This window comes from Juglans microcarpa x Juglans regia, chromosome 4D, assembly GCF_004785595.1.
Source record: "Juglans microcarpa x Juglans regia isolate MS1-56 chromosome 4D, Jm3101_v1.0, whole genome shotgun sequence".
In the NCBI taxonomy this organism is placed as follows: Eukaryota; Viridiplantae; Streptophyta; class Magnoliopsida; order Fagales; family Juglandaceae; genus Juglans; species Juglans microcarpa x Juglans regia.
This window is the reverse complement of record NC_054600.1, coordinates 13467567-13483227: the sequence shown is the minus strand read 5'-3', so window position 1 is coordinate 13483227 and position 15661 is coordinate 13467567. Positions and strand designations below refer to the sequence as shown.

General features: G+C 37.3%; 1 protein-coding gene and 1 long non-coding RNA gene across 2 annotated transcripts in view; one reads left to right on the top strand and one right to left on the bottom strand.

Moving 5' to 3' along the window:
- LOC121259060 (ALBINO3-like protein 2, chloroplastic) overlaps positions 1-15661 on the bottom strand; it is a 54988-nt gene that overhangs the window by 15721 nt on the left and 23606 nt on the right. The window contains exons 4-5 of the mRNA XM_041160539.1: positions 13537-13608; positions 12465-12566 (exon numbers count right to left, since the gene is read on the bottom strand). Of these exons, the coding sequence (XP_041016473.1) occupies positions 12465-12566; positions 13537-13608 (174 nt within the window). The remainder of the gene's footprint in view (positions 1-12464; positions 12567-13536; positions 13609-15661) is intronic.
- LOC121259063 lies at positions 6932-11797 on the top strand. The gene is made up of 3 exons (XR_005939507.1): positions 6932-7165; positions 10037-10041; positions 11786-11797. It is a non-coding gene; the product is annotated as an uncharacterized LOC121259063 (long non-coding RNA).

Genomic DNA, 15661 nt, shown 5'->3' with positions numbered 1-15661 from the left:
ATCGCCAGTTACACTCGGGGCGATCTCTCCATTCAAGATTATTTTTCTGGGTTTAATAATCTTTGGGGAGAATTTACTGACATGATTTATGCCAAGGTACCGGAAGAATCTCTCTCTGTTGTGCAGGAAGTTCATGAACAAAGCAAGCGGGATCAATTTCTAATGAAGTTACGACCTGAATTTGAGGCCACTCGTTCCAATTTAATGAACCGTGATCCATCGCCTTCTTTGGATGTTTGTTTTGGAGAGTTACTTCGTGAGGAGCAGCATCTTGCCACCCAAGCAACTTACCAACACAACAAAATGATACCAAATGCCGTGGCTTATGCGGCTCACAGGAAAGGCAAGGGACGTGACATGCGGAAAGTTCAATGTTTCGGATGCAAGGACTACAAACATATTGCTGCCCACTGTGCAAGGAAATCTTGCAACTACTATAAGAAGCCGGGGCATATTATCAAAGAATGTCCTATACGTCCCCAGAATCGTTAGGCTAATGCTTATCAGGCCACCGTGAGTCCATCTACTTCCGCTATCTCTGCTATTGTTGGTGATTCATCTACTCTTACTCCTGAGATGGTTCAACAAATGATTATTTTAGCATTTTCAGCCTTAGGGCTGCAAGGTAAAGGTTCACTACCATCCTTATCTTGGGTTGTTAATTCTGGTGCGTCTAATCACATGACTAGTTCTTCTGACACTCTTAGCAATGTTCGGACTTATAATGGATCGTCGCATATTCAAATTGCTAATGGTAGTCAGTTACCTATTCATGTTGTTGGTGATGTTAATTCCACAGTTCGAGATGTTTTTGTATCTTCTAAGCTTTCTATTAGTCTTATATCAGTAGGTCACTTGGTTGATAACAACCGTTCGTTTCTCGTGATGATTGTCTTGTGCATGATCAGGTGTCAGAGAAGATACTCGCGAAGGGGCCTAAAGTTGGACAATCGTTTCCTCTGCATTTTTCCATTCCTGCTATTATTTCTTTAACTTGTACCACTGTAAACAATAAGGGTGAAGTATGGCACAAATGGTTGGGTCATCCTAACTCTGTTGTTTTATCTCATTTAATAAACTCTGGTTTGTTGGGCAAAAAAGATCAATTTTCATCTCATCTCATCTTTCCTTTGATTGCTCCACATGTAAATTAGGTAAAAGTAAGTCCTTTTCATTTCCCTCTCATGGTAGTCATGTTGAACGATGTTTTGATGTGATTCAGAGTAATGTGTGGGGAATTTCTCCTGTTATTTCACATGTGAATTATAAATACTTTGTTACTTTCATTGATGATTATACCAAGTATACCTAGATTTATTTTCTACGTTCTAAATCTGAGGTTTTCTCTGTCTTTCAACAATTCATCGCCTATGTTGAGACTCAATTCTCGTTAGGGATCAAAACTTTAAGGTTTCATTCAGGTGGTGAATAAATGTCTCGTGAGTTTCATGAGTTTCTCCAATAAAAAGGCATTGTTTCTCATAGCTCTTATCCTATACACTTCAGCAAAATTGTGTTGCTGAACGGAAAAATAGACATTTGTTGGATGTTGTTCGTACGTTATTGCTTCAATCCTCTGTTCCACCTAAATTCTGGGTCGAAGCCTTGTCTACGATAGTTTATTTAATTAATAGATTGCCTTCCAGTGTCTTGAATTTTGACACTCCTTACTTTCGTCTTTATCATCAGCATCCTTGTTATCTTGATATGCATACTTTTGGTTGTGTTTGTTTTGTTCATGTGCCATCCCATGAATGTCATAAATTATCTGCTCAATCTGTTAGGTGCACTTTTATGGTTTATAGTATTTCACACAAACGCTATGTTTGCTATGATCCATGCTCTAACAAATTTTGTATTTCTCGTCATGTTGAGTATTTACCTGAGATGCATGTTTTGCCGCATTTTGATGACTTGACTACTTCTCCTGACCGATTCAAACCTGGACTTGTGTATGAGCGACGACGACCAACTTTGCCCCTTCCTGAGCCTGATCCACCATCTGACTCTGCTCAGACTACCTCTTCTACGAGTGATCCAGACTTCCACACAGTTCCTCAACATTCGACCAGAGTATCTTGTCCGCTTGATCGGTATGGTTTTTCACATACCTCTCTCCATGTTACTTTGTCTTTCATTCCCATTCCATCAGATTATTCCGAGGCAGTTAAACATGAATGTTGGCGTGAGGCAATGGCTGAAGAACTTCGGGCTCTCCAGGACAATCACACATGGGATGTTGTTCCTTGTCTTGCTACTATTAAGGCCATCAGGTGCAAGTGGGTTTACTCGATTAAGCTACGTTCTAATGGGACTCTGGATCGGTATAAGGCACAGTTGGTTGCACTTGGCAATAGACAAGAGTATGGGGTGGACTATGAGGAGGCTTTTGCTCTGGTTGCCAAGATGACTACAGTGCGGACTATTCTGTCTATTGCTGCCTCCCAAAGTTGGCCCCTTTATCAAATGGATGTCAAAAATGTCTTTCTTCACGGTGATCTCAAAGAAAATGTCTACATGACCCTTCCACCTGGATTGTCATCTTCTTCTTCCTTGGATGTCTATATGTTGAAACACTCGTTATATGGGCTGAAACAAGCTCCCCGAGCATGATTTGATAAATTCAAATCCACCTTGCTTCAGCTTTCCTTTAAGCAGAGTCAATATGACTCCTCTTTGTTTCTCTGCAATACATCCACTGGGATTTTTTTTTTTTTTTTATAAGTAAAAATCCACTAGTAATGTTCTTCTTTTGGTTTATGTTGATGATATTGTTATTACGGGGATAGATTCCACTTTGATAACTCAACTACAGCAGCATCTTCAGGCCTCATTTCATATGAAGGATCTTGGTCCTCTTACGCTTCTTGGGGTTGGAAGTTCATACTGATTCCTCCGGCATTTTTCATAATCAACATAAATACACTCAAGATTTGATTACTTTGGCAGGCCTTCAGGATACTTCTTCTGTGGATACTCCTCTGGAAGTAAAGACGAAGTATTGTCCTGAGGAGGGAGATCTCCTTTCCAACCTGACAGTGTTTCGACAGTTAGTGGGTAGCCTGAACTATTTGACTATTACTCGACCTGATATTTCTTTTGTTGTTCATCAGGTTAGTCAGTTCATGCAAGCTCCACATCATCTACATTTAGCTGTTGTTCGTCGCATTATTAGATATATTCGAGGGTCCCCCGCTAGGACTCCTCTTCACCTTGTTGCTTATAGTGATGCTGATTGGGCCAGATGTCCTGATACACGACGATCTGTCACGGATTGGTGCATGTTTCTTGGTGACTCTTTGATCTCTTGGAAGAGTAAAAAACAAGATCGTGCCTCTAAATCTTCTACTGAATCCAAATACCATGCGATGTCGGCTGCTTGTTCGGAGATTCTCTGGCTTCGTGGCCTCCTAGCTGAGCTTGGTTGTGCTCAGTCGGATCCTACTCCTCTCCATGCTAACAAAACTAGTGCCATTCAGATTGTTGCTAATCCCGTCTTTCATAAGCGTACAAAACACATTGAGGTGGACTGTCATTCAATTTGGGAAGTCTTAGAATCTCGGATTATTTCTCTTCCTCATATTTCCACTGACCTCCAGATAGCTGATGTGTTTACCAAGGCCATGACATGACAAAGTCATAAGTTTCTTGTAGGCAAATTGATGCTTCTTGACCGACTAGCATCAATTTGAGGGGGGATGTTACTGTACAGATTTTAGTCATACCATCCTTATTATACCTTCCTTATTCAGACCTTATTTTATATTCCTTATTTAGACAATATTTTGTAGCTGTAAATAACTTGATCACAGCCTTGATTCTGTAAATTCGTAGGACTTTTATAGCTTCCTCATTTAGCTAGAGTTGATTTTTGTAATGACTGATTTTCAGCCTTGTAATTAGTGATATTGTTCTATATAATGAGAAGCCCTCACATTATGTACCATGACACCACATGTTTTCATTTGTGTTATATATGCTTTGACCTCGATATAATATTCCAAGTTGGCTTTCTAGATGGATTGGTGTTTGATTACTTAGAAATTCTCGAGGAACCCGGAGTGCGACTACTAAATCTCATTTAAAAATATGAAAAATTCTATTTGCAAACCCCACTTGGGAATTGTATGTGCAGACCCTTTATTAAATGAGAAAAAGCATCATTTTAATAGGGATATTTTTGTAATTTTAAAAATTTTAAAGATAAAATTGACTAGGCTTACATTGCAGTCCCCATTTGGGGACTTTACATAGCATTGCTCTGAAATTGTTTTTTTTTTTTTTTTAAAGGAAGCACCAAGTACAAAGATTCCTTATAATAAATAGAGTAGTTTTGAATTAAAATATTGAAATCGTAAATGAGTGTGCGGAAGCATTTATTAAAATCTTTCAAAGTCCGAATCATAAAGAAATCATAACTTAAAATCTTTGTACATGATTTACGCCACTATCACGCCTCCCTAGACTAAGTCTCGTCCTGCAGCTCTACCTTCATAAATATTCTGATCTGGAGTGGTTTAAAAATATAAAACAAACTAAAATGAGTCGATGACTCAGTAAGAAACCCATCATAACGTAAACATATTTAACATAAGATTTTTCATAAAATATTTCATGCTGAGAACTTAAAATCATGATTGTTCATACGTATGCTATGACGTGCATAACTTATCTTGGCTTATCTAATTTATCTTACTTATCATACTGGCCTACACACTTAACCATGCGTATAAGATTGTGCACCAACCCCACATCCCGCGGCCGCAAGGGGAGCCACTAATAGTATTCTAGCATACTATGGTGAACAACGCTTGGCTCCGTGACTTGCACATCCACCCATAAATGGCATTGCTACCATGCATCTAAATGGTCATCTTATCAAACTGTTCTGATCTTACACTTGATCTTATGAAAGCTTATGTATCTTATGCAATGTGAAATGCATGAGATGCATAATACATACATAACTATAATATGCAGAATAAAACATGATGAATGACGTACTTGTAAATATCATGACATGCATGGTACATAAACACTGGCTTTCAAAGAATTAGCTTTAATAATAATATATATAACTAGCTAACGTACGTTAATCTTAATTTATGATCAAGCTACTTACCTTGTAGTGTTACTCCATAAAATTTCCAAAACAAAATCGATCACGGTGCTGGATTCAGTATCTTGGGCTCGGCCGCTCCACTTATGGAAGGTTATGGTTTTTTTCAAATAACACACGGAATTGAAGATATTTATAGAGAGATTTGAGAGGGTGTGCCGACGAGTTCAAGTTCGAGTTCAAGTTCGACTCGGTTGCGACTATTCAAGAAGAGAGTTTGAATTTAAAAACATGATCTAGTAGTTCATTCAATGTAAGATTGGCAATAATTGAGACTGCGTATGGGACTTTAATCAGTGATGATTTAAAATTGAAATAAATTTCTAATGACCGATCTTTGAATTGTAAAAGGAGTCTAACTCGTTCAATAAATAATAAGTGGGATTTAACCTAGTTATTGAGCCTAATTAAAACTCTTAATCAACCTCAATAATTTATCGCTCATAGGCTTATCCAATATGGCTCATTAAATATAATTTAGGCCCAATAAAAATTATCAATATTCCGACCTTAAAATTATTGGGCCGGGTCGTTACACTACAATTCTTGAGCTTTTTTGGTCATGGCCATTTTGGTACATTGTGATTTAACCATGTACTTCAATTTGATTATGGCTATCAATATTTCTTTCGACGTGTGGCTATCAAGTATCATGAATGTGCATATCAAGGAAAACACAAGAGAACTATATAAACTGTTATGTTTATGTAAAGCTTGGCCAACACATGGGTGGCCAAAATGGCCATTTCTTTCTCTCTCTTTTTTCCTTTTTTTTAGTTTGATATTTTAAAATGTAATATGTTTTTATTATATAAATTCTATTTATACAAAAAATTTATTCATTATTATCTTTCTATACAAGTTAATTTAATTATTCAAGACAAAATAAAAGTTGATACGTGGCAATCTATGAGGTTCCTGTGTGTTTTCGATTAACATTGATGTACAATAAAATTAACAAAGGATCATTTTTCTAATTAACTCATCACGGGGTTATTTCTCAAAAAAAATTTACAAGATCTTTCTGTTTTTTCTTAATCGGTAATCAAGGTTTTTTTTTTTTATATAAGTAAATAAATATCGGTAATCAAGGTATTTATTCAAAAGAGTAGGCAAAGCCCAAGTATACAGGGAGAATACATGAGAAATACCTAGCTAGAGTTTACAGCTGATCGTAAAAAGTCATGGACATTTAGTCCGTTACATACAATAGCCCCCACCCATGAGAACAATGTTTTAAAGAAAAAAACTTTCAGCTCCTCCATTGTCTTCTCACGGTTTTCAAAGCTTCTATCATTTCATTCCCACCATATACACCAACACATGCAAATAAGGACCATTTTCCAGATTGCTGGGACTTGTGAATTACCACGGAGACCTCTCCACCTAGCTAGAAAATCCACCAAACTCAAAGGCATGACCCATGATAAACTGAGTCCTGAGAAGAAGTAATCCCACATGTTCCTTGCCACCTCACAATGTAGAAACAGATTATCTGCCGATTCTCCATCTTTTTTGCACATACAACATCAATCCAACACCATTATCCGATGTTTCCTCAAGTTATTTGTGGTGAGAATTTTGCCCAATGCTGTTGTCTAGACAAAAAAAAAAAAAAGCTTTTGAATGAGCTTTTGTCTGCCAAATGCTCTTCCATGGAAATGTGAGCATGCCTAGGCTCGTTAAAACTTAGTAAAAAGATCTGACAGTGAACTTGCCTTTCTTAGATGGACTCCAAATCGTCCTATCCACGGTGCCCTCAGTCATACATATAGAATACAGTGCCGCATAAAACTCTGTAATCATCTCCAACTCCCAGTCTTGGGCTGCTCTAATGAAATCAACATTTCATTGAGGGGAGCCACCAGAAAACACCAAGAGGTCCGTTATCGCTGCATCCTTCTCTCGTGCGAGCTCAAATATGGCAGGAAAAGTATCTTTGAGGCTTCATTCACCACACCAGTTGTCATACCAAAATCTGGCACGAGAGCCATCACCCACTACTAAATGTGTATGTCTCCTAAACATCTCCCAACCCTTCCTATTGTATTTCCACAGACCCACCCCATATGGGCCACGTACCTCATTCAAACATCAACCACCCCATGTCTCCCCAACATGCACATCAATAACAAACTTCCACAGGGCCCCCTTTCATGTTGATACCGCCACAACCATTTACCCAATAGAGCTTGGTTGAACTTCATCAAGTTACGAATTCCCAGTCCACCCCTTGAAGTTTGGAGTACAAACCATTGATTAACCAAATGGAATTTGAACTCGTCCCCCAAACCACTCCACAAAAAGTCGCGTGACGGTTTGCCACCTTTGCTAGTAACGGGAGCCAGGACAGAAAATAAGTTGGTAAGTTGGATACAGTACTTTTAAGTGAGGTTTGGATCTTGAGTTGGGATGAGATGAGTTGAGATGAAAGATAAAAATTGAATAAAACATTGTTAGAATATCATTTTTTAATATCATTATTGTTTTGAAATTTGAAAAAATTGAATTATTTATTATATTTTGTGTGAAAATTTGAAAAAGTTGTAATGATTAGATGAGATGAGTTGAAATCATCTTTGTATCCAAACCCAGCCTTAATCAAGGTGAGCCTACCACCTTTAGACAAATACAACCTCTTTCAAGATGCTAATATGCGTTCCAACTTCTCAATCACTACATTCCAAATCTGCTCTAATTTAAAAGAAACGCTCAAGGGTAAGCCAAAATACTTCAGGGGAAAAGTAGATACCTTACATCCCAAGAGAGAGGCTAAAGTCGCCACATCGGGAACAGTCCCCACCGGTACCAATTCAAACTTTGATAGGTTAACTCTCAAACCTGAGACAGCTTCGAAATAGAGAAGTAGAGACCTCAAAAATTGTATATGCCAGGCATTAGGTCCACAGAAAATGAGAGTATCATCCGCAAACAAGTGAGAAATAACGATAGAGCCATAATTACTATTCCCCACCGAGAAGCCATAGAGAAAACCACCCTCCACAAGGCCTACAATCATTTTACTAAGAGCTTCCATGGCAAATACAAAGAGTAGTGGCAAGAGCGGATCCCCCTGTCTCAAGCCACGGGATGAGTTGAAAAAACCCACTGGTGAACCATTCACCAAGACAGAAAAGCGAACAGTTGAGATGCAGAATTCTACCCAATTCAACCATCTCTCAACCACAACTTTCAAGTAGATAAAGCAAGAACTTCCCATTTACATGATCATAGGCTTTTTCCATATCTAGTTTGCATCATAACCCCGGTTCTCGAGATTTGAGTCGTCCATCCAACACTTCATTAGCAATTAAAACGGAATCCATAATCTGTCTACCTTTAACAAATGCGTTTTGCGGCTTCAAGATTAGCTTGTCCATCACCGTACTCAATCGGTTCACAAGTACCTTGGAGAGAATCTTGTAGACCCTATTCACAAGGCTAATGGGCCGGTAATCTCGAACATCCACTGACACCACTTTTTTGGGAATTGAGTGCTAAAAAGGTAACATTTAGGCTTTTTTCGAATTTAGCATTATTATGGAAATCTTGAAATACCTGCATAAGGTCACCCTTTATCACTTCCCAACAAGTTTGGAAAATGCCCATTGTAAATCCATCAGGACCTAGGGCCTTGTCGCTAGCCATACCTCGGGCAACTTTACTTCATCTTCAAAGGGCCTCTCAAGCCACCCTGCATTGATGATCTAATGCTGAAAAGTCAGTCCATCTACTGTCGATCTCCAAGGATGTTATTCAGCTAGGAGATGTTCATAATACTATGCGATGTGGTTCTTGATGATTGACTGATTTGAAGAAACTGCTCGATCTATCATCAACGTATCAATAGCATTGTTCCTCTGATGCGAATTTGTCAACTTATGGAAAAACTTTGTGCACTTATCTCCCTCCTTGAGCCAAAGTGTCCTTGATTTCTGTCTCTAAGAGATCTCTTCCATCAACATTACTCTTTCAAGTTCGGCGACTACCTGACTCTTGCGAGTTTTCTCAGGTTCAGAGAGAGTTCTAGCCTCCTCCTTGCCCTCTAGACCTTGTAGCTCCTCTAGAAGGGAACGACGTTTTAGAAGCACATTGCCAAATACATGTTTATTTCATTGCTTCAAATCATGTTTCAACGCTTTTAGCTTTCTTGCCATTATGAAACTTGGAGAGCCTTGGAAATCATAGGAAGACCACCATTGTTGAATTCTATCTACAAAACCATCAAATTTAAGCCACATATTTTCGAATTTAAAATACATTTTTCCTCGTTGGATGCCCCCGCAGTCTAGGAGGATGGGAAATGATCTGAGCATACCCTAGGTAGCCTTCGCTAAGTGACATCCGGAAAATGTAACTCTCAATCTGGAGTTAGCAAAAATCTATCAATTCTCGACCAGGATGGGAGTTCACGAGTGCTAGACTAAGTGTACGTGCATCCCGTTAATGGAATATCCATGAGCGCCTGTTCTGTGATGAAATCAGAAAAACCCCTCATAGCTGGTGTGATGTGGGTCATACCTGATCTCTCACTCAAGAAACGAGAGACATTGAAGTCCCCTCCTATACAACTTGGTAACTCCCACCAACTAAGGCCTCGTTTGTTTTCACAACTCATCTCATTTCATATCATCTAATTATTACAACTTTCCCAAATTCTCACACAAAATAAAATGAACTATTCAACTTTTTCAAATCCCAAAACAAAAATAATATTAAAAAAATATATTCTAACAATATTTTATTCAGCTTTTAACTTTAATCTCAACTTATCTCATATCATCTACGAAAACAAATGAGGCCTAAGAAGTACCGCCAATTCTTCCCATAATGCCCTTCTTTCCACATCAATATTAGGCCCGTATACTCCTGCAATAGCCCATTGGAACCCATCTTCCAAATTCTCAAAGGAGCAAGCCACAGTGTATTCGCCCACACATTCCTCTAAACTTTCCACCACCCTTTTATCAAGCATAATAAGAACACCACCGGATGCTCCTTTAGAAGGCAAGTGCAACCACCCAACATGATGTCCTCCCCACGAGTACGTATTATGTTAAACGTGTACCTTATAGCACAGTGGAGTTTGACTAAGATTACCTAAATTCTATATAATTAGTTGATTACTTGATTTTCATATTGCATAATACTCTAATAAATTGAGTTAATTGGCCAAATATATTATCATTTGCCTTTTAACCCTTTTGTTAATCCATTTTGTGGATTTTATGTCATTATACCTTTTTGTCAGTCTATTTAAAAATAAATTGAGTTAATTGGCCAAATATATTATCATCTTGCCTTTTAACCCTTCTTGCCTCTGATAGATGCACACAGAGGTTTTAGAACTGAACAAGAAGCTATTTTGTAGCGCTGTATGATTGTTGTTGATAATAAGCCACTGATTGAGCTTCTTGTGAAGTGGAGAGGAGCACCTGAAGAAGATTCCTCTTGGGTTCCTATAGATCAATTGAGGAGCCAATACGCTGACCTTGTGGGCATGGTTTTTTGATGGGGAAGGGAATGTTATGAGCTGCGGGGCAGTGGAGGTCAATGGAGTGAACCAAGGGGGCAGTGGAGGTGCATTGCATGATTGAAGGAAGGAGTAGAAGAGGTATAAGGAAGAAGCAGGCGCCGGGCACGTTATTACTTAATGTGGTGAATTACATAATTACCCTTTTCAATTTTTTTTTTATCGGTAATTACACTTTCCAATTGTAACGATAATAACGGTAGCTTTGTGGGAGATGTATAAAAAAACATAGATTGAGAGTTGTATCAATTCGTTGAAGTAAAAACATGATTCATACTTGGAGGTGCTGATTCATCGAAAATCAGAAACTTTCTTCATCTTTCTTTCTCTTTAACATTGTTGTTCTTTTCAACTGGGATGAAGTAGCAGAATTGGCAGGTTCGTAACAGTAGAAATCAGCCCCACTTATGACTCCTAAATGGATCCAAAGAATAGGAAACATATTTACCCTATAATTCCTAGCCATTAGGGTTCTTAGAAGCCCCTTTTCAAAACAAACTATGAGGTAAAATTCGTACAGCTTTATCATTAGGTTTTTCAGGTCTCATTAAAAGGACTGTATGGCCTGAAAACTGGAAAAACAGAGGCTGCTGCGAGTCTAAAAAGTTTTATAGCAATCCCATGTGATGTTCTTCAAAAAACAATCCATAACCCTAGATAACTGCTGCAAATACCAAGGAAGACCTCAGCTTTGTTTTCTTGGGGTCCTTGCTTGATCTTTTTAAAGAAAACCCTAGGAAAGTTGCTGCAATTTCAAGAGATTGAAACAACCCAGTCTCACCTTATCAAGTCCAACCCTTTTACAGCAACTTCAAGTGGGTGATTATTGACACGTTTGATATTGATAGAAGTTAAGAGGTAAGTAGCATGATCATACCCTTACATATATTGTAACAATGTTTTTAAAGTATTATGTATGTATGGTCCTTTATTGAAAGCCCCTTTTATGTACCAAGTTACAATATGATGAAAGTGAGTTTCAATGTCATCTTATTATGTGTTTTACATGCATCATGATATGTTTTCATTTATGATTACGATGAGCTATATTGTTATTATGTGTTTTAAGCCATTCCTGTTGTGCCACAGGCAATGGAACCGGTGCGTGCATAACCCTATACACAGGCGTTAAGGTGTGCTAGCCATTAAAGAAAGGGAAAGACAAGTTCAATGAGTTATGCATAGTACATGTTACGTGTTTATGTTAGTATGAGTATTAACCATGCATGTTTTTCAAGAAAATCCTATATTTATTATGTTTGCTGTATGATGTACTACTTATTGAGTATTCAACTCATTTTGGCTCTTTATTTGTTTGTTGTGTTATTAAAATGTCTAGGTAAAGAAGATAGTGTTGACGAGCAATCGGCCAGCATAGATCATGTTTCAAGGGATTTTCAGACTTAGTTATTAAGCGTTTTTACACAAAAAGAACAGTTTTAAAATTTCTTGCTATGAGAATTTTTAATTAAGTATTTTATGAGAGACAGTTTTTATGTATATTTTCCGGTTTATTGTTTCAACAAGTGAGACATTTTTTATTAAGTTGGGTCTCTTTACCAGGCACATTTATGAAAGCACATAACACTCCTAACCTGCGGGGAGGGGTTGTTACAGTTCAAAACTACTCTGTGGTCCTATCAAGAGAAGACAAAGAACTCAAGTCTCAAGTTCACACTGATCCCCATAAGCGGCCCAATTAAATTCCATTTGTTTCATAGGATTGAGTGTTTGTTATCATAACTTTTCCTTCCTTCAAAAAAACCTTGATCAAGTTATGATCATCGGTGCAAAGAGACGAGAGTCATATACCTGAATATTAATATAGTGCAAGCCAGCAATTAACAGAGGAAAGATGGGGCCTGAAACACCATGAGGGAATTCAGTCAAGTTCTGAAACCATAAAGCACCACCCTGTAATGGATGTAAGATAATTTTAACGTGCATCTGAGATTGGAAAAATCTACATATATAAAATTTCCAACAATAGTTCAAAATTGCAACATATTGTGAAACAATCTCTAAACATCTCAAGACATGTTTGGTTCAAGGAATGAGCATTCCAATTCCTAAAGGAATGATTTAATGGAATTAAAGTGATTCCAAAATATCCAGACTTCATGATTTTTTTACAAAAATGCCATTATTCTTGTTTTTTAAGTTTAAATTAAAAATTAAAAAGAAGAAAGTTTAAAATTAAAAAAATAAATAGATGATGGCTGACCACCCACAAAATTTTAAAAAATAATAATATTTTTTTTTTTTTAATTTTATATCAATGCCCCTGGAATTCCTATTCCTCTCATATTTTGGAGGAATTGCTATTCCTCATGTTGGAGAATGGCCATTCCTCACGTTGGAGAATGGTTATTCCCATATTGCTTCTCCAGAAAAGGTAACCAAACAAAAGAATAGCCATTCCATGGAAATAGCTATTTCTTTCCAGCCCTCTATTCCGCCAACCAAACACATCCTAATTTCCAGAATACAAAGATGGCAAAGATTAGCATTACTTCTACCAAGAAATGAAAGTTACCATACTTTCTAGAAGTGTAAATTGTAATTATAAGGATAAATTCTGTATAGAGTTCCAGCAGTAGTTGCATTTAAAGTTCAATTTAACTTTATATAGGACCCCACCCCCCTTTTATCATCATAGGAATAAGTGATGCTTCCACATTTAAAGAAGCACGACATGCCCCAGAGCATATAACTATGAAATGTAAAAATTGAAGAAAGTTAGTAGCTTATTCTGCCTTTCATAAGAGGAATTCATAATTCATTCATGAAAATAAGGAATTGTATATTTGTATATCTCTGATTATCACACCACTATTATGAAAAACAACTTTGAATACATCTATCTCCTACTTAAGTGCCTTACACAATCAAAACCAGGATGATGATCCAGTGACATTCTCCGAATAGTAGTCATCCACAAGAGAAAGCATGGTATCTGCAGAAGATTTGAAAGAAAGAAAACATAAATTATTAGAAAATGTCTGCAACTACATATTCTGTCTGTAAGGTTTTCAAACCTACACAAAACTTCTTTTAATTTTAGGTCTTCTCTTTCATTCAATTAGATCTACCCATTTCGGTAGCCCTTAATAACTGATGATGTAAAAGTAGTTAATGAACAAAATATAGATGATAAAATCAAATCTCAGGCGAACCCACCAGCATTCCTACAAGCTACCATCATTGAGTAAATTTTCATTCATATTTTAAATTTTTTTCCAAGCAAAAGAAGGGCAGGAGACCAGTGGTTGGTGCACTCTCTACCGTATCTTTATTTGTTGATGAAGTTTACAGATGCCAATAAAATTACTTCACATGACATTAACTCCAGCACGTTTTTACACATAACTGATCATTCAGCTAGCTCATATACAAGCATACAATGCCAATACAGAAAATTAGCAACAGTAATGGTAATGCAGTCAATTTGACTTGGGATATTAGAACATTGGACTTTTTCCATACAAATTGGGCTCTTGAAGTCAACAAATTGTTGGGAATGAAAGATATAGAAGTCTTCCAGCTTTGATGAATAGAACCAGTTCCAACCAGTATATTCAACACCTTGATCTAGTTGAGATCCCTTATAAACTGATCCTGCTCAAACAGCCACAATATACAAATTTTTATCATAGAAGTCTAGTGTCTACTCAAACATGATTCTGCCATTTCTATGGTCCAATGAATACTAGCTACAAATCAAGAGTAAATCTCCCCTTGTGTTAACCACCCCACTGATGGTGTGCATTGGAGTCAAATTCAATCCCAAGTCTCTCTCTGGTAAGAACCAAAGGGACTTTACAAGAAAGGCTAGCTGGTATCCACATGGTTATTTATGTTATCCCTTAGCTCAACCCAACCAAGACTCTATCTAACATCCAACAACAAGATAAGCAGCACAATTCATGTGGGCCTTTTTGGTCTCTTCAATCTATTCAGATTTAGTAAATAAACACACACTTGGTTTAGCTAATACAATTGTGGACTTGAGGGGAAAAAAAAAAAGTGCTTGTTCTAGTCTCAATATAGGGACTAACTTCCAAGGGCACCCTGATAGATAATCTTGACCTTTGGTGTAATGGTTTCCAGCCTACTGCTGACTCCATCCAGAGTGCCTTGCCATGACATAAGGCACTCGCGTACTAGATAGATTGTGCCTCACTTCAACGTAATGGTTTCAGGGATTTCAGTGGTGGTGGTGGTGGCGGTGTTATCTTTTCTTTCTTTCAAGTTCTTTTTTCCCCTTTTTTGGGTCTATCTCCATTCTAGTTTATTGACTAGGACAGCTTTGACAGAAACTAAAGAGCTGCCACAATGGATTTAGATTATATGAAACTATCCCATTGAAAAAGAACAAATATTCATTACGTAAATATTTCTTCTTCCTATTATATGTTCCCTTTGCATACGTTCTGCAAACTTGTGATATGCTTACCCTTACATTAATAAAGAAACTAAAATTCAGAGTCAGATAAAAATGAGACGAATGCTATAAGAAATGTTCATCCATGTAGCCAAAAGTGAAAAGTTCCCAAGGCATTAGGACCTTAGATCACATCACACTAGGCATTACAATCCGCACCAATATATGAAAGCAGTCAATGAATACATTGAACACTTATGGTGCATCAATATAAAACGAATTCAACCAATATGAGCATCATTATATCATCATAACAACGGAGATGAAAAGCAACCTGATATCTCATTTAAGAGAGAAATGAGAATTTTAGTGAGAGGTGAACGAAAAATGAAAAAACATAGAAAAAAGGCTTGCTAATTGAGAGAGATAGAGAACAAGAAAAACCGCATGGCATGATACCTGCTATTCTCATATGCCTTGTATTTATAAATTTAATCTTGGTAGCGTTAATGTTAGCAAGGTAAAAGCTGAATTCATTGGAAATATAAATGAGAAGATTCCCTAAATTCTGGCTTGTGTCAATAGATCTATCTAACAATTGAGCCATTAGCTGTATTGGGTTCTT